General features: G+C 44.9%; 1 protein-coding gene across 2 annotated transcripts in view; it reads right to left on the bottom strand.

Moving 5' to 3' along the window:
• USP34 (ubiquitin specific peptidase 34) overlaps positions 1-25,861 on the bottom strand; it is a 265,775-nt gene that overhangs the window by 88,816 nt on the left and 151,098 nt on the right. For both annotated transcript variants that reach the window (XM_088477313.1, XM_088477314.1), the window contains 12 exons: positions 24,461-24,565; positions 23,335-23,390; positions 22,969-23,089; positions 22,690-22,873; positions 19,203-19,366; positions 18,449-18,514; positions 16,175-16,321; positions 16,020-16,076; positions 12,329-12,406; positions 9,563-9,657; positions 8,513-8,685; positions 2,102-2,255 (listed from right to left, as the gene is read on the bottom strand). In XM_088477313.1, coding sequence (XP_088333439.1) covers positions 2,102-2,255; positions 8,513-8,685; positions 9,563-9,657; positions 12,329-12,406; positions 16,020-16,076; positions 16,175-16,321; positions 18,449-18,514; positions 19,203-19,366; positions 22,690-22,873; positions 22,969-23,089; positions 23,335-23,390; positions 24,461-24,565 — 1,400 coding nt within the window. The remainder of the gene's footprint in view (positions 1-2,101; positions 2,256-8,512; positions 8,686-9,562; positions 9,658-12,328; positions 12,407-16,019; positions 16,077-16,174; positions 16,322-18,448; positions 18,515-19,202; positions 19,367-22,689; positions 22,874-22,968; positions 23,090-23,334; positions 23,391-24,460; positions 24,566-25,861) is intronic.

Below are 25,861 nucleotides of genomic sequence, written 5' to 3'. Positions count from 1 at the left end.
GAAGCGGCATTATTACAGTGAGCCGCTTACTAACCTCAGGGATGCTGCTGCAGTGCAGACTACATGAGGGGGGATCCCGTACAAAGGCGCAGCTGTGCTCATTAGCTCTAACTGCAGCGCGGCACGCGCTGTCCTTGAGCCCAGCGTTTTGGCCTTGGCCGGGTCGCCGCTAAGCCCCGCCCCCAACGCCACATTAATGGCGGTAAATCAACCCCGTCTCGCTAACGGGGACTCTGCACTACAAGCGCTATGTTATTTTCCAGCCTCTCTCTCTAGGCAGGCATAGCGCTGTGAGAGCCAGCGTCGGTGCTTCTTCAAATAAGCACCGGCACAGCGACCAACCGCTAAGAGCGCTGTACCGCGCTCTACAGCGGCTAATGAGCATAAGCCAGCGCCGGTGCTTTCATACAAGCACCAGCGCGGCAACTTAGAGCCGCGTTGAGCGGCTCCTTAAGCCCCGCCCCAGCTTTTAAATAGGAGAGGGGGAACAGTGGCTAGGCTAAGCCAGAGACCCGGACGCTGACTGCCGAGTGCAGCAGCGGGTCTCATCAGCAGCTCCGACACTGCCGGTTTACTGGCAGGGGGAAGGAGGCTGTGTAACAGCCGCGCAGCGCGCGCTGTCCTGAGCCCAGCATTTTCGCCCACCACTCCAGCTAGTCAGGAGTGGTGGGATATACTTACGGGCTGTTGCGGCCGGGATGCTGGGCTGAGGGGGCGGCGAGGAACCCGGACACATGCCGGTGTCAGCAGTGGCGGGTCCTTGCAGGGTCCGATGACTCCATCTGCTGGTGCCCCCTCCTCAGGGTCACCGGACACAGGCTGCAGTAGCCGTGTGGTGCCCTCCCGGCGGCTCCCCCGTAGCATGCAGACTGTCACAGCAAGCAGTCTGCCTGTCCTCAATGCTTGAAAAATAAAAAATATGAAAAAGGCTGGAGACAGCCAGATGTGCGACCGGCTCTCTCGGGCACATTCTAAAAACTGGGGCTGATGGGGCATAGAGGGGGAGGAGCCAGTCACACTTTTAAATTATTTAAAGTGCCAGGCTCTACTCTACCACCGTCTATACCCCACTGTCTTGAACTCCAGTGTCCCCTAGTGGATGAAGGAGAAAGAGGATCTTTTCCCTTTCCACACAAAGGGTGCCCAAAGTTTTCAGAGTCATGACTTGTGGATCGAGCTTCTGATCGAGCCTTCTCATACCCCTGCATTTATATGCACTCACTGCTAAAGGGGCTCATGTAACTTCTCGACAGTGGGCACTGATCAGTGGGATATTATTTTAAAGCTGGTGAGTTGTAGTCACCCATAGCAGTCAGGGGGTGAACAGTTCATACTGTATAGTTTCATTGGCTTTGACCCAGTTCATCATCTGAAAGGGGTGAGCAAATGGATTTAATTTTATCAGTGTCTCCTGACTTATGACCCTCTAAAGTTCCCAACCCAGAAATCCATTTTCCTTTAATTCAGAGGCACTGGGCAGAACAGGCAGTGTCTACAGAGTGGTGACTTCGTGGAACTTTTTTTTTTTTCAGAATTCACCCTTTAATAGAGATATATAGTTTGACCTTGATAGATCAATCTATCGCTATATAATAAATATATATATATACATACATACACACACATATAGTAAGTGTATATATATATACACACACACACACATACAGTATATATATATATACACACACAGTGTATATATATATATATATATATATATATATATATATATATATACACACAATGTATATATATATATATATATATATATATATATACACACACACAATGTATATATATATATATATATATATATATATATATATATATATACACACACACACACACAGTGTATATATATATATATATATATATATATATATATATATATATACACACACACACACACAGTATATATATATATATATATATATATATATACACACACACACACACACAGTATATATATATATATATATATATATATATATATATACACACACACACACACACACACATATATATACATACACACGTCCACAATACACAGAAATGACGTAATTTCTTTGAATAGGACCTGTGTATGGGGATCATGACAGCTTACCATTTGTTATTTTTATAAGCATGTGGGTTCACAATGTCTCTGATGAAGCTGTAGTAATGACCACCGTCAGCAGTGCCCGTATGAACAGTCACCCCTATTAAATCGTACTCGTAGCTCTCAGTCTCTTTTAATTCTTCACCATCTTCTTTAAAACCTAAATAATAAAACAATACACAGTCAAATGGCTCTCCATGGCATCAGAGAAATGGGCAGATTTCTGCAGAACATAAACACAGAAATGCTACATTTGCTCCAGGCTGCAATCATTTAAAAGCGTCAGGTATATTTTGTCGACAGAAAAAAAACGACAATTAGAATGTCGACAGCATAATGTTGACATGTTCTTAAAGTCAACATTGAGGATGTCGACACGTCAGATATTGACAATGACAGAAAGCTGGCATTGCCAGAATATCGAAATTGTGAATGTCGACAGTCAGCATTGTGACAATGGTATTTCCTATTTACTTGTCTTATAAGCCTAACCCTAACATCAGGTGTTGACATTATGCATGTCGACATTCTGAATGCAAAACACTTCAATGTAGTAAATTTTTTTCAATACACACAACAGAATATAATTTCACTAGAAGCAGAAAGGTAAGCCTCACTGGGAACCATTCCCAAACATTATACATCTGGCAGCATGTTGTGTTAAACTGTATAAAAGTTGCAGCCCAAAAAGTAGAGCAACCTTATCAAGTGTGTGAGCGATGCCTATACCTGATGCAATCCAGTGACCTGCAGATTAAATCTAACCCATCCCCTGGGTGTTCTGTTTTGACCTCAGCATGCTGAGTCAACGCTTTGCCTGCTGCCTTACAGTCCTGATCCAAAGTAATCAATCAGGAGGTTCCAGACCAGTAGCAACCAGAAAAGGTGTGCTGCATCAGCTACATGTTACCCAAGAAGTTTGAGTAGTTCCCAGTAACAGTGAAAAAGCCTTGTGGTGGCAGCGACAGCAATCTAAATCTGGGTGCGTCACATTGATGCCATTTGGTGAATGGCTGGCATGGCCAAGCAGCACCAGTAAAAGTGCTCAGTAAGCACAGATCGCTCATGGTAAGCAAAAGCCTAAACAACCTGTAAACTCACAACAGGATGGCAAAGGAAAACCCATGCCGCCACACATACTGCCTGCTACTCATAAGTTTTTACATGTGTAGGACTACGGTCAGAGTACATTTTAGTCTAAATAATTTGTAGCTATTAAAATGCCAACAGCAGCACAGAATATTTAAGTTCCACTACCTTCTGTTTCGCCAAGTGAAATCATAATTCAATGTGTGATGGACTAGACCAGTATAACCAGCCACAAATTAGAGGCAGCAAAAAGTAGAGGTACGTGTCAGACTGGTGGAGGAAAATCCAATCCATGGGAAACACAGGATTGACAATGGGATATAGGTGGTGAGCTGGAACCTGGGCACCAAATAAAGTACTTCTTTACCCAGCAGTACAGGCTCCCTCTCCCATATACGCCACAGACAGCCTAAAGGGACAGTTTTAGTTAACAAGCCCAAGGCAAGGGGCAAAAGGAAGGAGAGGGAAGACCGGCACACACACAGATGAAACTTACATAGTGATGGTGATAGGAGGTACCAGTAACAATACAACCCCACAAGCCAGGTGTGTCAGGGTGGGTGCCCTGTGTCCCACAGTATTCGAGAAATGATTTTACAGATATGGACAAAAATCCCCATAGTGGACAACTGAAGAAAATAAGATGTCCCAAAAGCAGTCTTCCAAAGGGAGGCGACACTCCTGTGCTGCGCTGTGGACAGCCAAAATCCCAAATCTGCAGAGACGAAGGTATCGAAAGAACAGAACTTGAAGAACGTATGGGCCTCGGACCATGTGGCTGTTTCACAAAATTGCAGAGTTGCCACGCCGAGCTGCCCAAGAAGCTCCCACTGCCCTTGTAGAATGTGCCCTCACTGGGGCAGGGACGGGAAGGTCTGATAGTCAGAGCCACTCGGCCAAGGTCGGTTTAGTGGTCGGCCAGCCCCGTTTGCTGAAGTCATACAGGACAAAAGGCAAATCTGATTTCCATAAGTCTCGGATTATGGGTACATAAATCTGTAGGGCATGCACAACGTCCAAGAAGGCCTGCTCCGGAGAAACATTGGGAACCTGAAAGGATGGAACCACAATTTCCTGGTTGAGGTGGAACCGGGACAGCATTTTTAGAAGGTAATCTAGACACGTCTGATTCACAGCTCGGTCAGGATGGAAAACAAGAAAAGGCACGTACCAAGACAAAGCGATCAAATCAGACACTCTTTGGGTCGAAGTAATTGTGAGGAGGAACACAGTCTTCCATGTAAGCCAGCAAAGGTCAACTGTATCTAAGTGTTCAAAAGGGGCAGCTTGGAGAGCCAGCAGGACTAGGGACCACGTAGCCACAGGTGGAATAAAAAAAGGATGCACGTGGAGGACCCCCTGTAGGAAAGTCTGCATATCAGGTAAAAGCACCATCTTCCGCTGGAAAAGGACGGAATGATAAAAAAAAATCAATTAATTAAGTCAGAGACCCACATTCAGACCCATCTGAAGAAAGGACAGCACTCAGGATAGATGAAAGGACTTGGTGTGAGGTTCGGGGGTTCAACCCTAATTGAAGTAACTTTTTCAAACTCTGTGGTAGATCCTAGCTTAGGAAGGTCTCCTAGCGTTATGCGTGGTACAGATCACCGACATGGAGAATCCCTTAGCTGTTAGGACAGCTGTCTCAAGAGCCACCCCGGCAAAGCTAGACAGATGCAAGCATGGGCCTTGAGATAGAAGATCCGGCCAGAGAGGGGCCTCGATGTAAAGACTCAGAAGATCGGTGTACCAATCGGGAGCAATGAGGATCACGATGCTGTCCTCCAGTTTAAATTTGCGGAGGACCCATGGAATCACTGAAATTAGAGGAAAGGTGTAGATGAGCGGAAACGTTCACTGGACCTCTAGACCGTCTACCAGAAGAGCTCCTGGATCTCTGGTGCGGGAACAGTGCCTCGGCAGCTTGTAATTTTGTCATGAGGCTATCATGTCGATGCCTGGACAGCCCTAACGCTGAATCAAGAGTTGACAAACTTTAGGATGGAGAGACCACTCGCCCGTGTGTACATCCTGGTGGCTGAGAAAGTCAGCCTCCCAGTTCTGGACCCCGAGAAAATACACCACTGACAGGGCTGGGAGATAACGCTTTGCCCAACGGAGGATACGACTCCCCTTTCTTATTGCGCCTCGACTGCGGGTGCAGTCTTGTTGACTGATTTGGGCGACTGTTGTCACGTTGTCTGATTGAACCTTTACCGGCCGGTGATGGAGAATGTCCTTTGCTTGACAGAGAGCTCTGTACACCGCTCCGAGCTCCAGTATGTTGATTGGCACTTGGCTCTCCTGAGTGGTCCATCGGACTTGTCTAATGACAAGTTACCGCCCCCCAACCACAAAAATTTGCATCGGTGGTGAGCAGGACCTGGTCCTGGATCCAAAAGGGACAGCCTTTATTCAGGTGGGACTCACCACAAGAGAGTGACGGATGTCACGAGGGAGTACAACCATCTGAATCTTGAGATGCAGGGTGGAATAGGTCCACCTGGCCAATACCTCCACCTGCAGAGGAAGTGAGAGAAACTGTGCATACCCCACCATTCAAAGGTGGAAACCATTGTTCCCAGGATCTGCATGCACAAATGAATAGACACCAGACGCTGCCCCAGGAAGGTGCAAATTTTGGTCTGTATGGACTGGATATTTTCTTCCGGCAAGAATACCCACTGAACAATGGAGTCTACTAACGCGCCCAATAGTAACATTTCCTGAGCTGGAGCCCTGGTGGATATCCTCCAATTGATGAACCTCCCATGGTACTGTAGAAGATCCACCGTGAGGTGGAGATGGACCCAAAGAACCTCCAGCGATTTTGCCAAGAAGAGCAGGTTGTCCAGATAAGGCGGTATCATGACCCCCCTGTATCAGAGACGTGTTGCCATGACTTTCGTGAAAACAAGAGGAGCCATGGAAAGACCAAATGGAAAAGCCAGAAACTGGAAGTGTTCCTCCCTTACCGCAAACCTAAGGTAACACTGATGAATGTCATGAAAAGGAATATGCAAGTAGCCATCCTGGATATCCAAGGAGATCATGAGACCAGTATTATGGAGCGAAGAGACTCCATGCGGAACCTAGGGAACATGGAGCTATTTGTTGAGTGTTGTCTTCTTCACTATAGGACAGAACGATCCGTCCAGCTTTTGAACCAGAAAAAGGTTGGTGTAAACGCCTGTGCCTCTTTGAGACGGGGGACCGGGGCTATAACCTGGGAAGCCAAAAGAAAGTGAATGGACTCTCAGACAGCTGTTGCCTTTCTTGGATCCACCTGTGGAAAAAATACTGGGTTGGAGGACGATCCCTGAAGGTATGATGATAACCCTGGGATAATACTCTTACCCAGGCGTCTGAAGTTGTCGACATCCAGACCTCAGAGAAAAGCAGGACTGCCTCCCATGCTGCGTGTTCCCAGGTGGAGGCCTGCCCCACCATGCAGAAGGTTTGTCTTCCGGCTTGGTATCTAGACGTCAGATAGACCAGGACGGTTTTCCTTGGGACTTTGAGCTCTTAGTGGAAGAGCCCTGGAACCTGGTGAAGGACTGACCCTTGGCCTTTACTTGAGGACGAAAGGAGCAAAAACTATAAGTGCTTGACCTAGGTGCTGCCGCAGAGGGAAGAAAGGCGTTTTAGAAGCCACTACTGTACCCACTATCTTGTCCAATTCTGGACCGAATAGCACTTTGCCCAAGAAGGCAAAAGCTTTGGGTGCCTTCTTGGAATCCACATCCATGCACCAGGTACGAGACCAGAGGACTCTCTTGGCAGTGACTGCTGATGCCGAAACCTTAGAAGTGAGGATGCTAGTGTCAATGGCAGCCTCACCAAGATAAGTGCCTGCATCCCTGATATGCTCAACTAGAGACAATAACTCCGACCTGTGAGCACCGGAGACCGTCCTCCAGGGAGTCTGTCCAGCGTCCCATGGCTTTAGCCACCCAAGTGGACGCAAGAGCTGGGCGCAGGACTGACAGCACATCAGAAAAAATGGTCTTAAGGAAAGTTTCCAGTTTCCTATCTGTCGGATCCTTAAGGGAGGCCTTGTTTGGGATAGGAAGGGAAGTAGATTTCACCAATCTGGCAATGTGTGCGTCCTCCGGAGGAGGGGACTCACTACTTGGTCCGATGTGCAGCTGGAAGTGGATAAAATGTGGAAATACGTTTAGATACTATAAAACGCTTGTTAGGATGAGCTCAAGCCTCAGACAGGAGGTCTTCCAGCTGAGTAGAGGAAGAGGAACTCAGCTGCCACCTTCCTCTGAACTTTTACTATAGGGGCGTCCGACTTAGAAGTCAGGTCAGTGTACTTAATCAGAAGAGCGGACTTAACCGCCCTTTTTATGGTCTCGACGTCCACCTGTGGTTGGGAGACCTCCGAAATAAAGGTGGTTTTCACGTCGGATGATTTTAAGACGTTGTGCACACAGTCTAAAGAAACATCCGAGAGGGTCTCACACGCAGAAAGGGGCATAAGAGCTGTCCTGTTGAGTGGGTCTGCGCTTGGACGGCCAGTCCTTATCCAGTATCTGTTTAGGAAAGAAGTAGACACCTGTGCAAGATCCTGTACAGACTGTGAGAAGTTCTGAACCCATGGCGGCTCTACGGCAGCGGGCTGTGCGTCTCCATGAGCAGGCAAAATATTGGCTAACTGAACCACACCTGTAGCAACAGTAGTAGGGGGAGGTGACCTGGGGGTTGCAAGTTGGTTAGCTAATTGCAAATTACCTGCGAGAGCGTGGAAGCCCATGCCCGTTCCAGGAAGGAAGCACGGCCTCCCTCACAGTCGACAACAGCCGCCATGAGTGCGGCTCTCTGCAAACAGGGAGCTGCCTTACCTGATCCCTGGCTGCGACTCCCTGGTGTGCTGAGGAGCCTGGTCAGAGACATTGACATCGCTCCAGCCACCGACAAGGGAAACGTTGGAGTGACGCTAACTCGCCACTCACTCAGTTTTTAAAATAAAAGAAAGAAAACAGGGGGACTAACATAAGTCCCCTTGCTTCATGCACCAAACTAACACTGGTCCCCTAGGCTGGAGGCGGGGTATAGAGGAGAGGGAGCTAGTGCTGCTGGGTAAAGAAATGTAACTAGCTGGTGCCCAGGCTCCAGCTCACCACCTATGCCCCACTGTCATTCCTGGATGAATGAGAAAATATAATTTATTTAGATAAAAGGTCTATACCTACATGTGCAATGACTAAAGAAAAGACTTACGTTGAGCATTGTTATACAACTTTTATAAAAACCAGGAGCATTAAGCATAATCTGTCTGTAGCTGAGTGGAATCACCATAGATTTATTCCACATTACCTTCTATTCGATCATTTTTTCCCATTAAAAAATCCTCTGTGTAAGGCGTCATATCCAGTCGCAGAGGAAAAGAGAAGTGAGTATTGACTTTTTCCTTCATCATGGTGACCATGTTAAATGTGTACCGCATAGTATTAAAGCTCAATATTCGAGGCAATTTCTTAAAACAAGCTCTGAAACATTTAAAGAAGAGTTAAATCAGCAAACATACAAATATATATCTCTATAGTGTGTTAATAATATACCTATAGATAAAATCAGACACAAGGGAGTAAACAAATCAGAAGGAGATGATAGATAGCAACTACAGCAAAAAGCCAATAAAAGAGCAGAGAAAAAGCAGCCAATAGCATAGTGCACAAACAGAAAGACGGGCAAAGCTAAGCTATGTGAAACCAAGAGAAAAGAGCAGACTAGAGGGCAAGTCACAGTGAGAATGTGTGCGCAGAGTCAGGAAATGGTGTCAAAGGGGAAAGCGTTAAACAAATCAGCTCTAAGTGCACAGAAAAGTATGTGGGAACACAAAAGACAGTGCAGAAAAAATCCAACACAAGAAAACAATGACAGAATCACAAAATGAGTTACAGGGCCCAGTCTTCAACAGATGGCGAGAACAATTTACAGACCTCAACTTATCTACTGCACATCGTAAACACTAATCTGTCATTTAACATTACATGTCCTTACATTTAAAGAGGTGACCTTTCAGAGACCCCAAAAGTTACTACATTGCTGCCAGTGTACACAGCATTTAGTGAAAACTAGGCAAGCAATTCACCAATAAAATGCATAAAGTAAATTAGGGATTACTAAGTGAACAGAAGCTGCCAATGCTATCAAATCCAATTTCCACTCCATATGTATATAGATATATAAATATATATAAAGCCACAAACAAATCAGTGTAGAGCCGTGCTCATCTCACACACCCTTCCCTAGCCATTGGGTCCGTCAGCTCTCTCTGCTCCCAGCTGTCAGTTTGTGTTAGGATAAATACTACTAAAACACTATAACAAAGCACAATATAAGACCGCCTACTGTCACACTGACCTTTTCTCTGCCCGCACCTTCTTGCCACAGTGGGAACACGTGTACATATTGTCACCTTCCAATGTGTCTTTAATAGTAACTTCGTCCAGTGACTCCTGAGGTGAGTAGAGATGTTATTTAGAGACCACTCAGGAAAAGGTTAACCAATTAAAAGAACAGCTAATCGAAGACTCCCCCAAGTGCCATACCCCTCTAAGACCAGATGAGTTTCATGGGCTTGTCTGGAAACTTTGCACTTGCTATAGTCTATATAACAAATGCGTAAATACAGAAGTAGGTAGCTTATTTTATTAGAATGTATTATTCAATAACCTGTACCCAATATTACTTCTAAATATTTTAAAATTTGCAACTGTAGATCCAGCAATTGTATCTGTGAATCAGAAAAGTGTGTCCTGTACTTCCTGTATGATGTGATGTGTGTTGAAGTGTTTGCGCTTTGTACATAAAGTGGGGGAAGGCACTACACCTGGTCAACCACATTGGAGGATGTTTTGGTACCACTCTTTATTCATGTCTGTGCTTTTAAGCAAAATTGTGAGTGAGCCCACTCCCTTGGCTGAGAACCAACCCCACACATGAATGGTCTCAGGATGCTTTACTGTTGGCTCACTCACAATTTTGCTTAAGAACACAGCCATGCCATGAATAAAGAATGGTATCAAAACATCCTCCAAGAGCAACTTCTCCCAACCATCCAAGAATAGTTTGGTGACAAACAATGCCTTTGCCAGCAATGATGGAGCACCTTGCCATAAGGCAAAAGTGATAACTAAGTGACTCAGGGAACAAAACATCGAAATTTTTCATGGCCAGGAAACTCCCCAGACCTTAATCCCATTAAGAACTTGTGGTCAATCCTCAAGAGGTGGGTGGACAAACAAAAAACCACAAATTTTAACAAAATCCAAGCATTGATTAGGCAAGAATGGGCGGCCAGTAGTCAGTATGTGGCCCAGAAGTTGATTAACAGCATGCCAGGGCGAATTGCAGAGGTCTTGAAAAAGAAGGGTCAACACTGCAAATATTGACTCTTGGCATAAACTTAATGCAATTGTCAATAAAAGCCACTTTCACTTATGAAATGCTTGTAATTTTACTTCAGTATACCATAGTAACCTCTGACAAAAAGGTCTAAGAACACTGAAGCAGCAAACTTTCTGAAAACCAATATTTGTGTCATTCTCAAAACGTTTGCCCATGGCTGTATGGATTTATAGCAGGGGTGGAAAACACTTTCAGCTCTTCCTCAAAGTGCAAGTAAAGTTTGTAACAGGTCTTTAATAGCTATTGATGAACAATCTTAAAGTTACCTTCGCAGTTCTCACCATTGAAGTCAATGATGGGAACCGCTCATTGGCTGAGAGGCGGAAGGCTCGCCTCTTTCAGCCAATCAGCGCTCAGTGGCAGGGTTTCCATAGTGAAATCCCGCTGTTAAGCTCTCATTCGGGAAGTACCATCCGTAGAGGACGTTACTGTGTCCAGGGGCTCGCGTATTTGTGTTTTTTGTTGCCAAGTCCGGGGATTGCCTACATGGAACGAAGAAGACTCGAAGAAGAAGGCGAGTATGGATATTTTTTTCTACTTATGAGGAACGATGGGCTACAGGGATACATAGGTGAGTATGTGTGTGTTCATGTGTGTGTGCTTGTATGTGTTAATACAATTTTTACTGGGCACAGTGTGTGTGTGTTCTGTGTTTTTTTTTAATATTGCTTTTGCTATGGAACTACAGGTACCAGCTGGCACGTAATGGCCTGCATGCCGGTACTTGTGGATCTCCAAGTACGAGCAGGTGGGGAAGGCTATCAGGGAACTGTAGTTCCACAGCAAAAGACAATATTTTTACTTTTATCAAATGCACTACACTACATAATAAACCCAGCACCCACCGGCCAAAGGTGCCGAGGATAGCCCTGGGCTATCAGCCTATGCCTGGGGTGCCCTGGAGAGAGGGACCCCTCTAATGGAGGGGGTCCCCAGCTCCCAGGGATCCCCGGCCTGGGCTGACTAGTGGTCAGGGTTAATGCTTCGGCCAGGGGACACGGTGAAATGACCGGTGCTGGTTCTGAATAATACAGGGGAACCCTACGCATTTTTTCCCCAGTATTTCCATAACCAGGACCTGATCAGAGCCCAGTGCTGTTTGTGCAAAATATGGGGGACCCCAACATAGTTTGTCCCCCATATTTCGGCAACCAGGGCTGGTTCTGACTAGCTCAAAAACAGGGTCCCCTGTATTTTGCACAACCAACACTGGGTAACGCCATTCTTTTTTCTTACACAGTTTTTTTTTTTTTTTAACCACAGCAGCACAGACGGGTCTCACTGATCCCATCAATGACACAGATGCATGTAGCATGGATATCCCTGATCCGTGCTATGCATCAGCGTCATTGAACTACACAGCAGCAAACAGGTCTCACTGATCTTGTCCGTGCTTCTGTCAATGACACAAATGCATGTAGCACGGATATCCCTGATCCGTGCTATGCATCTGTATTGCGCATGACATCTTTCAGTGTGCATACACATGTAACGATGTTATTCAAATCGTGCACGATAGGTCGCTGATCTTTCATGCATGGAGTGCGCATCGGATCGTGATCACCCCCACACACAGCATTTTTTAAACTATTGGTCATTCCAATCAGTCGGAAACGGCCAAATCTTTTTAAAAAATCGTACCGTGTGTGGGGGCTTTATCTTTGTTATACGATTGCAAATATGTGATGTGAAGTTGCTGTAAGCTGTAGTCATACTCACATAGATGTTTTTCATATCTGCCACCTGACATCTAACGGTGTAGAATTCTTCAGCTGTTTGACTTACATGTTCACAATCCTGGCGGAAAAAGGAGAGTTATGGTAAAATTTAACCTTGTTAACTTTCTTTCTTCGACGTCTATACGGTCCGCTGGGAGACAATGAGAGTGTAGGTGGTACTTGGAAGACAGGTCACCAACAGCAAAGCTTTTTTCAATCCCAAGATGCTCCAGTCCTTCCCCCTATACCCTGCCCACAGCCTGAAGGCAACTCAGTTTTGTTAACAAGCCCATGGCAGGAGAAGGATAGGAGAAAAGGAAAACTGGTACACTGAAGAATCACACACACACACAGAAAGAAAACAAGTGACCAAGAGAAGAAACCCATAAAAGCCAGGTGCGTCAGAGCGGGTGCCCTATGGACTTCGAAGAAAGAGTTAAAAAGGGTAAGTTTTAACATAACTCTCCTTTTCTTCTTCAGGGTCCATAGGGCTCCACAGGGAGACAAAGGGTTGTTCAAGGGCCCAAAGCAGTTGTTCAAGGGCGGGGATGCAAATGAATCAAAGGCATAGAACCTAAGAAAGGTGTGGACGGAAGACCACATGGCCGCCTTGCATAGTTGTTCGGCAGACGCGCCACTGCGGGCTACCCACGAGGGACCAACAGAGTGAGTAGAATGAGTCTGTGTAAGCCTGTGAGATAGTCATGGAAAGCCATGTTTGTTAGCTGGCCATCCATTCTTGTGGAATTCATCTAGGACGAAAAGGGAGTCCGATTTCCTGATGGCACTACTACGGTCCACGTAGATCCTCAGAGCACGGACCACATCCAAAGAGGCCTCACCAGCCAAGAGGTCTAGTGACTGAAAGGCCGGAACCACCATTTCCTCATTGAGGTTGAAATCTGCGCTGGAACCAGATGGACAGAGCAGAGACATGCGATTTCAGAGAGGAGATCCAATCCAGTTTGAAGAAAGGTAAGGATACTAGAAACCCTAAAAACCTGAGGGTCATAGTTTCTAGTAGCATGCCACTTGAAATATGTATGCCACACCTGGTGATAAATCCTGGCAGAGGCTGGTTTACGCGCTCTGAGCATGGTCTGTACCACAGAGCTAGATAACCCTTTAGACCTTAGGAGGGATGTTTCAAGAGCCATGTCGTTAAAGGTCTCGTTGTAGAGGAAAGCCTATGGAGAGACTTTGAAGATCGGAGTACCAATGGCGTCTGGTAGCCGGAACTACCAAAAGGACTGAGCCCCCTTCCTGCTTGAACTTCTGAAGAACTCGAGGCAGAAGGGAGTAAAGAGGTACGCCAAATGGAAGGTCTACTTCACAGATAATGCATTCACGAAGGCTGCGTCTGGGTCCCTCGTCCTGGCCCTGTACACTGGAAGCTCGTGGTTGTGTTGTGAGGCCATGAGGTCCACGTGCGGTAGACCCCATTTGTCCACCAAGAGCTGAAAAACTTCTGGATTGAGAGACCACTACCCTGCATGCATGTCGTAACGGCTGAGGAAATCCACCTTCCAATAGAGAATTACCGGGATGAACACTACAGAGATGGCTAGGAGATGGTGTTCGGGCCCATGTGAGAATTCAGGACACTTCTGCCAATACTGACTAACTTCGAGTGCTTTTGTACATGGCTCAGAGTTCCAGGATGTTGATTGGTAAAATTGCCTTTGCTGGAGTCCTTGGAAGGAGTGCTGGCCGGTCACAGCACCCCACCCGCCGTTGTGAGGAGTGCCCAGTCCGGGATCAGAAAGGGGCAACCCTTGTTTAGGTGGGACGTCTGTAGCCACCAGGATAGGGACAGGAGAACCTCTGGAGAGAGGCCCATTGTCTGAGATCTGAGCAGATGAGGCAGCCCATTCCACCTGGAGTGAAATTGAGCGAACTCCACCATGTCGAAGGTGGAACTATGGATGTCAAAGTCTGCATTGCAGAGTGAATTGACAATCGGCGACTGTGGAGTAATCTGCGCACTCGGTGCTGTAATACAGAGATTTTGTCAGCTGTCAGGAAGATTCTCTGAGCCTGAGAGTCCAGGAAGGCTCCCAGATGTACCATTCTTTGAGAAGGGGACAGGGAAGACTTTTTCCAGTTGTTCAGCCAACCGTGCGTTTGTAGAAAAGCAATGGTTACTTGTAGATGGCGGTGAAGAATTCTGGGGAGCTTGCTTAGAGTAAGAGATTGTCCAGGAATGGGAGCAGTCTGATCCCCTCACGACGAAGATAGGATGCCTGGACTGCCATGATCTTGGTAAAGACCCGAGGAGCTGTAGAAAGCCCAAAAGGCAGTGCTTGAAATTGGTAATGTTGCTGTAGGACAGCAAACCGGAGACACTGCTGATGAGAAGGCGCTATAGGTACATGTAGAGCATCCTGAATGTCTAAAGACACCCTAAAAACACATACAGCGTTCCTGGAGACCTGAGGCAGATGCAGAAAATGGCTGCCGTGAGTCTCTGAGGGGGAAGAGGGTGAGAGAGGAGCAGCTCAGGGGCGGCAAGACTGCAGTGAAATGGCGCCCTGAGCTGGGGGAGGGCCTTCTTCTCTATGCTAACGTCAACCACTGGGTCCCTGGCCATAGTATTCTGTCCCCTGCGCCAGTATATTATACCCCTGGTGGTCTAGTGGAGTCCCGAACTAATCAGCGTCCACATCAGTGCCTCCGGTCTGTCTCCTGAGACTGGAGGTAAGACTGCGCATAGCCTGTCCTCTTGAATCCCAGCTGCAGTTTGGGGTCTATGGAGCTGTGCTAGCTAGGTCTTCCCGGAGCCACGCGAGTGTACCTAGCCGAGGGCGCCGCGGAGGGGTGATGGAGCAGCAGTGTAAACGTCCAGAAGACTGTTTATCGCTGCTTGCTATATTATGAAAAAAAATAAAAAATAGTAAAAATAAAGCTTGGGCTACTTAATAGCAGCCCTGTTGTTCTAACGGTGATCCAGGTCAATGGCGGACACCAATGAAACTGAGTTGCCTTCAGGCTGTAGGGGAAGGACCGGAGCATCCTGGGATTGAAAAAAACTTTGCTGTTGGTGTCCGATCCTCTAAGTACCACCTACACCCCCATTGTCTCCCTGTGGAGCCCTATGGACCCTGAAGAAGAAATGAACAATATGAAACACAAAGCAAGAATAGGATTGTTGTTCTCATGTAAAATCCTTTTCTCAGAGTCCATACAGGAAAACTCATATACCATGAGGTATAGAGTACGATGCAGGGACCATGGGCCCTTTATATTTATCAGCAAAAGGCTGTCTCCTCCTCCCGCTATATATTTATCTAACAAATCCCCAAAGGACAAGCTGGAAGTACAGGACAGAGGGCAAGGGGACAAAACAACATTCTCCAAGGAGAACAATCTATTGTGTTATAAAGAGATGCGGGCGATGGGGATTTTCCTGTTTGTGTGTGATAAAGAGATTTTAAAATCACTAGATGGATAATAAAAAAAAATAAAAAATCACATCTGTATATAACAATCGAATACTAAGCCCATTAGAACAATGCAGCAGAGGAGATCAAATGAGGACTATGCAGTTAGGATACCACAATTTTATAAATAGTACACACACAAAAAGGCCATCTCAGTGTCACCCAATGGACTATGACAATAAGGTAAAAAACTAAAAAAATATATAAATGGCAAAAATTTTAACTAAATGTATTCACACTACATCAACTTACCAAAGACACAACATTGTTTGTGATGACACCTCCAAATAAACTTTTGACTGTGTTTTTCTGTTGAGCATGGGGTGGGGGAGAGAAAAAAACCCAAAAGTCAAATATTGTTGTAATAAAATAAATACTGCAAAGGAGAACAGGGCAGCAGAACTCACGAGTTCAGGAGACATTTCTTCAATCTTTGTAATGAGATCTGTAAAGAACTCAGTCATGTCTTTCTGTTCCCCCGTGTTGAGTGGCTGTTTATCCATGGTGTACGTCTTGCAGAAGGGCCTGGGGTTGTAAGCTTTGCATTCGCTCTCCTACAATATACAAAATTATAGCAGTTCATTTTTCTGACATTCAACATCAGACCATTTTGGACTATGAGTTTGTTGGAACCAAATGATGGACATGCAAAATAAGAGTCCTTTACATTTAAGATGAAGCATGAAATATCTTCGAAAAATCAATAATGCAGTACAGCTAAACTGAAATAAATATTAAGCATAAATAAATACGTGCTGCAATTTATTATAAGACAATACATAAATCAGGCTATACAGTTCTCCACTTGTTTTTTACTTTCTACACCATGGTCTTGGCTTCAGAAAAGCTTTTATACATTATGTGGCCAGCTCCCTGTTCATCCCACGTGCTGCAGGACAGACTTTAAAGACATGCACATTACGGGTTAAAATGTATAAAAGATGTGTCTGGCCCAATAAATAAAGTTGTCCATGTTTTAATAATTTACAAATACATAAATGAATTTATAATGTGTTTAACATTCATCCTGGTGGTTCAGTGGAAATCAGTGCACCTGGGGTAGAAATGTGCTACCACTCTGTTACCAGGAATTGGAGTGGAGGAGGGTCTCCCATCTCTGGTTGTCCAGTGTGGATTCGGAGGGTCCTGGGTGTACCTGAACTAATTTCGCTGCTCCAAAGTCTTGGGAACATGAGGGGGCATTGTTGTGAGCCCTTACAGTATCTCTGGGCAGCAGTAGCAAAGTGTGGAAAGGGGTGCTATTTATTGATGCTACCTGGACCTACACTGGATAACACAGAAAAGCAGTGCCAGATAGCAGGATTCAAAAGACTTCTTCCCATACTCTGGCCCCTAGCTCCACATTCGAGCTCACTTTAATCTAACTATGATTAAAGGGAACTATGCAGGTACACAGCTTATCATTTACAGTTTGCGAGTATCTGGTGGTCGAGTAACACCAGTCTGAGTAAAAAACCACAACAGGCTACTGACTTTAAGAGGAGAAATAATATGACAAATCTATAGGAACCCATCGACCCGGGTTACCCGTTTACATTACACAGCGAGCTGGGTTGAACCGTGCTCTTTACCTGGGTTGAAATGCCGGGTTGCTCGATCCTGGTAATTTCAACTGGGCCCTTTCACACCGAATCGGTACGAAATACCGTCAGACAGATCCCGGCAGCTGCAGCCCGACAGCGCTGGAAATCCCGAACGTCCTGAGGTAAATAAAAACTAACCTAACCCCCCTAACCGTCCTTAGGGGTGCCTAACCCTAACCCCCTCCTTCCCCGCTGCCTAAACCGTCCCCTGGGGGGGTGCCAAACCCTAAATCCCCCCCGGGGTGCCTAACCCTAACCCGCCCTCCCCCTAGCCTAACTCTAACCCTCCCGGGGGGGTGCCTAACACCTTAAGTCCCCCCCGGGTGCCCTAAACCTAACTTCCCCCCCGCGGCTGTCATCTCGCGGCGCCCGGCATCACTACGATCGGAATGCTGGGCGCCTGTCTCCCTGCGTCGGGAAAATGACAGGCGTCTAGATATAGACGCCTGTCATTTAACCCACACCGGAATAAAGCAGTCGGGAAGCCGGCTGTCGGGATCACGTCAGCCGGTTTCCCGATTGCATCCCCTTTCACACTGCACAAAAACCCGGGTGGCTGCGCATTCACTTGAAATAACCCAGGCTATTGCTGGCAGTGTGAAAGGTGTAATACATATTGTAAGAGTTTAAATAATTACATTTAATATTTTATTATACAAATATTTTCCCTAATGCAGACAACGATCTACCTTCCACCATTCATTAAATCCCGACATAGCTGCTGCATTTATACATGGCATCTCCTAATTGACAGGGGAAACCATCTCCTCCAGCTGTCCCAAGTGTATACAATACATGGATGCTAGGTGGCAACGCTGAAGTCATTGTATCACAGTCAACCAAGGGAAGGCACATTGAATACACAAGTGAATCTTTACACTGGTGGGAGGAAGGTGAGAATGAATGGCAAACATGCATTTATGATGCCCGGTAAGGTGCCTTTTTCCTATAACAGTAGACACTATAGAGCAGATGTGGTCTTTAATAAAGATGTAACATTTTAATCAATTAGAGCGGACCAGAAAAAAAAAAAAGAGAGGGTTTAATTCAATATTACGCAAATGAAAAGCCACTTACCATTAAGTATGTAAACATCTTCTGGAGTTCCAGCAAGGTAGTCTTATGCTTAATATCATCTAAATACTGCAAATAAGATGAATGTATCTAATTATACATTTAGACATGTTCAAGTCTAATATATTTCAGCATCACAGGAATACGTTTAGTTTCTTAATTAATCCAAGGGAACAAATTAATTTTAAGGTTTATTGTTCCTTTAATTAGGTGGCATACATACACATTTCTATTTGTTTTATACAGGAAAAAAGGCATATAAACAAGCACATACATTTCTGAGATTCGCACCACATCGGCATTATTTACATTAGTACTACCTAAGAAACGTAACACAAATAAACAGGGTATAGGTGTTCCAAGCATATATGTACTTCATTCAAGGTCTGATGCAGTTCATGGCGGAAATTCTTAAGTTTTCATTTTCTCCTTCATCCACTAGGAGACACTGGAGTATGTACAATGGGGTATAGATGGGTGAGAGAGTGGAGCCTGGCACTTGACATTTCTTTAGAAGTGTAGTTGGCTTCTCCCCTATGCTGACCGTATACTCAAACTGTACACTAGTGCAAAGCACCATTGGTAAAGCACAGGATGTGAGGAAAAGTAAAATTCATTTTTTCAATATATTATGTATAGTTTACTGTAGTAAAATATTAGGACAGGCGTTAGAAAATGTATTCTTGCTGCTAGACCACCAAACTATAATACAGAGAATGTTCTATCTGTATGCATGGACAGTCTAGCACTCACATACCTTTGCTGTAAAGATGGCTTGCCTGGCCTCCGGTATCATGTACAGCTGCTGAATGGTAGATGCCAGATAACAGGTTGCTCCGAGATTAGTCAGCCCAACGAATCTGCATTCAGCCCGGACATCATCATGGGGCCAGTAGTCCCATTTATAAGGTGCATGAGAAGCTGTAGTTCATAATTAGTATGTTAATATAGTTTATAAAAACTGACACATTTTCGTCAAAGGCATTATTACACAGAGATTGATAACAAACTGCAGTAATCTGAATTATAGTTATGTAGCAAATGAACCAAGTGAAAAAAGTCACAGATGAAACCCTGCCAGTAATACACATGGAGTTACTTCCTTTAATCCATCATCACTGGAAAATAAGGATTTAAAGGCTGATACACAGGACGCATGTGAAAAAGTGAAGAACAGAGAGACAGAACCTAGCAGATAGAGAATCATCACACAAGACCCCCATGGCTGCGGAGGAGTGGTTTGCCGGTGGGTACCCCCCTAGTTGTGTGGCCATTGGGGGGGGCTAGCTGCTCAGTAATGTGACTGTGGGGGAGGTTGTTTGCCCGGGGGGAAGCTGTACAGCAATGTCGCTGCAGAGCAGTGGTTTGCCTGGGGGTACCCCCTCAGTAGTGTGGCCGTGGGGGTTGGTTGCCTGGGGGGTAAGGTGCTCAGGAATGGGGTCCCAGGAGAGCTGTGCAGAGCAGTGAGGGGGCCTCAATTTATTATATCCATTCAACTGCGTACATTTTGTGGACTAGTATAGTGTGTATAACAGGTGCATAACACACAGAGCTGCGCGCCTCACTCACTCCTGTAATTTTTTGGGGGGGACGGCTGTCGGGCTCCGACACCTTCATCCTGGTTCCTAGATTTAGAAAAATTTGTCAAGCCCTGAACTAGAGGGTCTAATTTACCACCTGAAACCAGTTCATGTCACCATGGCTGAAAGCAGAGGCCATTGGTGGGAGGGTCACTATAATTTAGCAAAAACCACCCTTGGGCACTAGCAAAGAGTAGTTTAGAATTGATCTAAAAGATCAACGAGTTTAACCGAGGACAAAATGTTACAAAAATGCTTTAGCATTGTTCTACCTTATACTGACAATTTTCTTAAGCAGTTGAACTTCAGAAGATATATCATATCAATACCTTAAAAACGAAAGGATCGCTTTAGAAATAGCACAAAAACTACTAGTTTAGCTTTTAAAACGTACAGTACATTTGACTTATGACTGGTGTGGGAAGTATCTGCCGCAGAACGTCTCTGCTGGCTACTGTAGCTGGCACCTCCTGGCCACTTTGGATCAGGACTACTCAGGAGCAGGCAGAGCACTGCCAGAGGATGAATTAGAATGATCGCTTTTACCTGTATGTCACAGGATTTCACCACATAACAGGTGTCTTGCAGGAATAGAGAAGGGTCTACAAAGAGTAGTGTTTAACGCTAAACTTTAGGTTTTAAAAGAGCGGTTAAAAACCACAAATGCACAGCTACACAGATTATACCAGGGGTGGGCAATAAATGCCCCTACAGCTGCTTTTGAACTACACATGCATGCCCTGCAACAGTTTTAGCAAGACCAAATGGCAAAACTGTGGCAGGTCATGCTGGGATCTGTAGTTCAGCAGCAGCTGGAGGGCCACTTATTGCCCACCCCTGGATTATACAGATGGAATATGGTTTAAATAGGATTTTGTTACTCCTTTAGGGGGTAATTATATCCACTGTATCTTGCATGTGGTTCAGACTTGACATTACGTGTTGAAGCATAGGGGTAGAATTTTATTACATACACAAGGCCACGGTGAGTGGGCTTAATCTTTCTTCACCGTGATGCCACTAAGCCTGGGTGATATAATCTGTAAACACTGCTATACTTCAAGATCCTGCTCTCTTCCTTCAAGACACTTTGCATACTGAATTCTTGAGCTAAACCAGTGGTTCCCAAACTGTGCGCCGTGGCACCCTGGGGTGCCTTGGGACACTTGCAGGGGTGCTTCAGGTTGATGGTCCAGCACCAAATCAAATTGTTTATGGTCAATGTAATGTTAATATGTGGACAAACAGAAGCTCAAACCTGTCCCCACCACATAACTGAACCTAAGGATAACAAGTAAGCACAATTTACTTCACTACATTTTTTCTGAATTTCTTAATAACAAACTTTTGGCTTAGGGGTGCCGTGACAACAATGCTGATACACTAGGGCGCCGTGATTCAAAAAAGTTTGGGAACCACTAAGCTAAACCAAACTTATCCAATGATGCTACTATGTGAAATCAGCTTCTGCAGTCAATGATCTGCCCACCACCAAGGGTCCTGATGTAGAGTAAGTGGTCAGGAGCAAAGAGCAGCAATCACCAGCAAAGAGGTGCTGTATTGGCTACACACACACTATCCAAAAGTAAGCGGTTCCAGGTGCTGGAAGCCACTACATTTCTTCAACTGGAGAGCACAATGGTAATGTGTGTGATTGACACTTACATGCAGCGAGTGTCTGTAGGTCAAACCGCACCAGTGGGAAAAAGCAGTAACAGATGGTTACTGAAACTAAGAAAAAACGCAAAGGCCAGTCTGTCAAGATCCTTCCCCCAACATGGAGACAGAATAAAGCTGGGTACACACCTTAGAGATATATCTGCAGATGATAGTTGTTCATACACACTGACCAACCATCACTGCCATCTGGCTGGGAGTCAAGTCTCACTCCCCTCCCCCACGGCCTCTGCTTCAAGTGTACAGATGGTCGGCTGAACTCCCGTCCACACAGCATGATGGACAGATATATCTGCCATCATCGGCTGTGCAGCACAGCCGAAGCAATAAGTCTGTGAACCACGTCGTTCAGACATATTGCTGGTACAAACTCGCCGACGAGCACAAGGTATATTGGCCGACCGATCAATTGATCGGCCAGTGTGTATCCAGCTAAAGCCAATCCCATCACACATACTTTCAGATCTCCTTGTTATATCAATGTTTTGTTTTTACATTGTATACACAGAATTATTTTCATCTAGTACAGGGGTAGGCAACGTTTCTCACTACAGCTGCTGTGAAACTACACATCCGAGCATGCACTAATAGCAAAACTGTGGCAGGGCAATCTGGGATGTGCAGCTGGAGTGCTACCCCTGATCATCTATATGGTTCCATTGTAATGTATATATTTTTAATGTATTATCATTTAATTTACATATTAGGCATTCTCCCATGTGCATTTGTGTACATTATTACATTTGTGTTGAATGTATAAACCCGTGACAATTATCCCTATTATATATGTATCACTTTGCAAATGGAGAGTGCGGGTCACCTATTTTGGATGAATAGCTGTGAATGGCTCAGACTGATGTTATGAGCGACCTATGTGATCTAACATAGGTCTTAGCTTATATATAAAGGATATTCCACTATTACCTTTAGCAAAGCTAAAGACACAGTAAAAGATAGGCAAAGTATTATAAATATGCTTGCTCTTACACTGCATATGCTGTGCCATTACCCAGTTGTGTAACAGCCTGTAGTTCTCCACTGAGCCTTTTACCATTTCCACCAGGAGGTCATATGCTGCTGCCCGGGAGGAATGGGATTTACATTTGGGCTGCAGTCTGTCCTTTAGGCTTGGCAACAGAAATAGTAGGTTAAAAACATCTCTGAGAAACTCCTAATAAAAAAAGAGAGAGCGAGAGAACCAATTAAAATCAGTTGAACAGCCAATAGGAACAGGGGATAGACAGAGCATGAAGCACATAATCCTACCTGCCCTTCCCTAGAAAATTTGAAGGGAGGTTTATGTTTGATGACACTGGTTGCAAGCCTCAGGAGTCCTGTCATACCATCATCTTCTATGTTACCGTCCTGATAGTCTAGGATTTCCCGGCTATAAAATGAAGACATATAAAACACACAAAGCTTAATTATTTGCTTCTGTAACTAGATTCTCAAAATACTAGTAAAAAAGAAAATTCAGACAAATCACTATTATTAATCAGAAAACTAAAAACTCTACTAGATTTAAGATTTTGCTGCAGCTACCAGATAACTCTGCGGAGCAGCATGGTTAATGCACAGGAAGAGGCAGCAATTGCCAGGTTATGACAACACAATGACAGGAAACCGTCCTACCTGCGAATGCAGTCTGCCAAATGCCTTGCTAAAGCATCCAAATCGAGCAATGTTGTCTAGGAATAAAATGGAGATACTAAATCAATATGTTGTTTCTGACCAAAGACAAGCAAATTTACATTAAGCAGTTTGCCTGAAGGCATTTTATAAAATAATAATGTACATTGAATTATTACCACATTAATGCTCAAACATAATTATCTGTCATAGGACCAGTTTTCCTTGTACAACAAAAAACTATTTATCTTTCATTGCTGCCGTAACAACCACCTTGACCCTTATTCTTTATGCCAGGGTGTGCAGAGAAGATTAATATTCTTTTTTAACAGCAATCTCACAAATTAAAAAAAAGGAAGTTGAATTTAACAAAAAAAAACATGAATTTGATGTAAAGCATTTGGCTGCCCCTTTTATTCTGTACATATACTATAACTTATTATACGAGTTTCCTCTCTCCCTCCATCACACTGTTCTCACACATTAAACTGTTCTGACAGCACCGTACCTCCACGTCTATCTCTTTCATCATCCGTGAAATATAAGCGGATATCACTCTGCCCAGATCGCTAGCGGTGCTGTAAAGCTAATGATATTTGCAAATGATGCTTGTGTAAAGTTCATTAAGGAATTACTGTATCTCTGATCGGACTACAGCACATATGACAATTTTGAATTTCGAAGTAACAACTAAACTACATTAGGAGTAGTGTGACGCTGGGTGGTTCTGTCCTCTGAGTAACTATGTAGTAATTGAGTCTTGGTAAATCTGGCTACTCAAGAACACTAGCCAAAAAAAATAAAAATTGTTATCTTAAGTGTATATAAAAACTTTAGGGACTAAAAAAAATGTATGGGAAGATTGAAATAGCTGTGGGGGGCTAATTGTCAGCCCTGGGCTATTTAATTAAGGCTCGCTACCCCACCCCGCATGATTAACCCTTAGATTCTGGCAGTTAATGCAGAATCTATGGAATCTGTGGAAATTTATTCATTATTGAATAGCTCTGGGCTTTAAACTTGAAGATTTACCCATGTGGTAAACACTGCAGATAATTGAATCTGCCATTTAGTGTTTTTTCTAAACAAAATAAAAAAAGATCATTGTGTGCTGTAACTCAAACTATACCTGGCTGGCATCTTTGACGTGGATGTTATCGATCAGTTTACACAGTAACCAAAAATATTCTTTACATCCAGGTCGTAGAATAGTTTCTTCCTCGTAGTCTTCTACCTATAAAGAAAATAAAAAGGTGTATGTAGCTAAGTATATACAGATGTGACCTCATACACATAGCCTCAATACACCATGCTGCACAACTAGCCTGGCGTAAGTGATCACCTGGTCCCGTGCTACATTGCTAGCGTCGGGCGTCTTTTTGTGCCGAAAATGTGTAAGTCACAATGTGACGCAACTAGGGTGCACCTGCAGACTGTGCTATTTAATTTGATATGCGACACTTGTATATCTGTGTGCACCCAATTCTGTATATGAAGAACAATGGAACTTGGAATGAAAAAAGCTGCAGCCGCTACATTGTTGCACTTCTTGTACAGAATCAGAGGCTCAGCTGCACACAGATATACAAGTGTCACATATCAAATTACTCAGCACAGCCTGCTGATGTGTCCTAGTCGCATCGCTTAAGCTGGGTACATACTTAACAGATATATCTGCAGATAGATTGTTCATACACACTGAACAACCATCTGCTTTTTGATCGCAGGCCAGGGGGTGTTTCTCGCAAGTGTACGGGCGATCGGTAGACCGCCTGTACACACAGCACGATGCCACAATATATCCACAGATATATTGGGCATCGGCTGCGCAGCAGAGCCGACGCGATATGTCTGAACAACAAGGTTCACAGACATATCGCTGGTACACACTGGTTGACGGACACCCATCATATTGGCCGATCAATTGATCGGCCAATATATCTGCCAGTGTGTACCCAGCAATATTCGTGACAGACGCATTTTCTGCAAAAAAAACACGCAAAAAAGATGCCTGGTGCTAGCAGAGTCTCAAAGGACCTGGTGCGCCGAGGTGTACTTTTTAGCAACTGCAGCAAAGAGGTATAAGGACACATCTGTACAGGGGTAATAAAAAAAGTGGTATTTAACAGCTGTATACTTTAATATGAACACTGTTTTCTTGCATACACACACAGCATGTACTAATCGCTTTCGGCTAGGGCAGTGGTTCCCAAACTGTGCGTCGCAGCTCCCTGGGGTACCGCGGTGTTGTGACCAGGGTGCCGCAGGCGGCCAGTGACCTAGTGAGCCACTTCAGAGTAATTTTCTTAAGAGTGGGCTTGCAATGAGAGATAAGGAGGAGGGGAGCAAAGTGAGAGGCATAGAGGGGGCTTCAATCAGAGACGTGGAGGGGGGCACAGGGAGAGAGACGTGGAGGGGGGCACAGGGAGAGAGACGTGGAGGGGGGCACAGGGAGAGAGACGTGGAGGGGGGCACAGGGAGAGAGACGTGGAGGGGGGCACAGGGAGAGAGACGTGGAGGGGGGCACAGG

The sequence above is a fragment of the Taudactylus pleione genome, unplaced genomic scaffold, assembly GCF_031769625.1.
Source record: "Taudactylus pleione unplaced genomic scaffold, aTauple2 ptg000201l, whole genome shotgun sequence".
NCBI classification, from domain to species: domain Eukaryota; kingdom Metazoa; phylum Chordata; class Amphibia; order Anura; family Myobatrachidae; genus Taudactylus; species Taudactylus pleione.
This window is presented reverse-complemented; position numbering and strand designations above follow the sequence as displayed.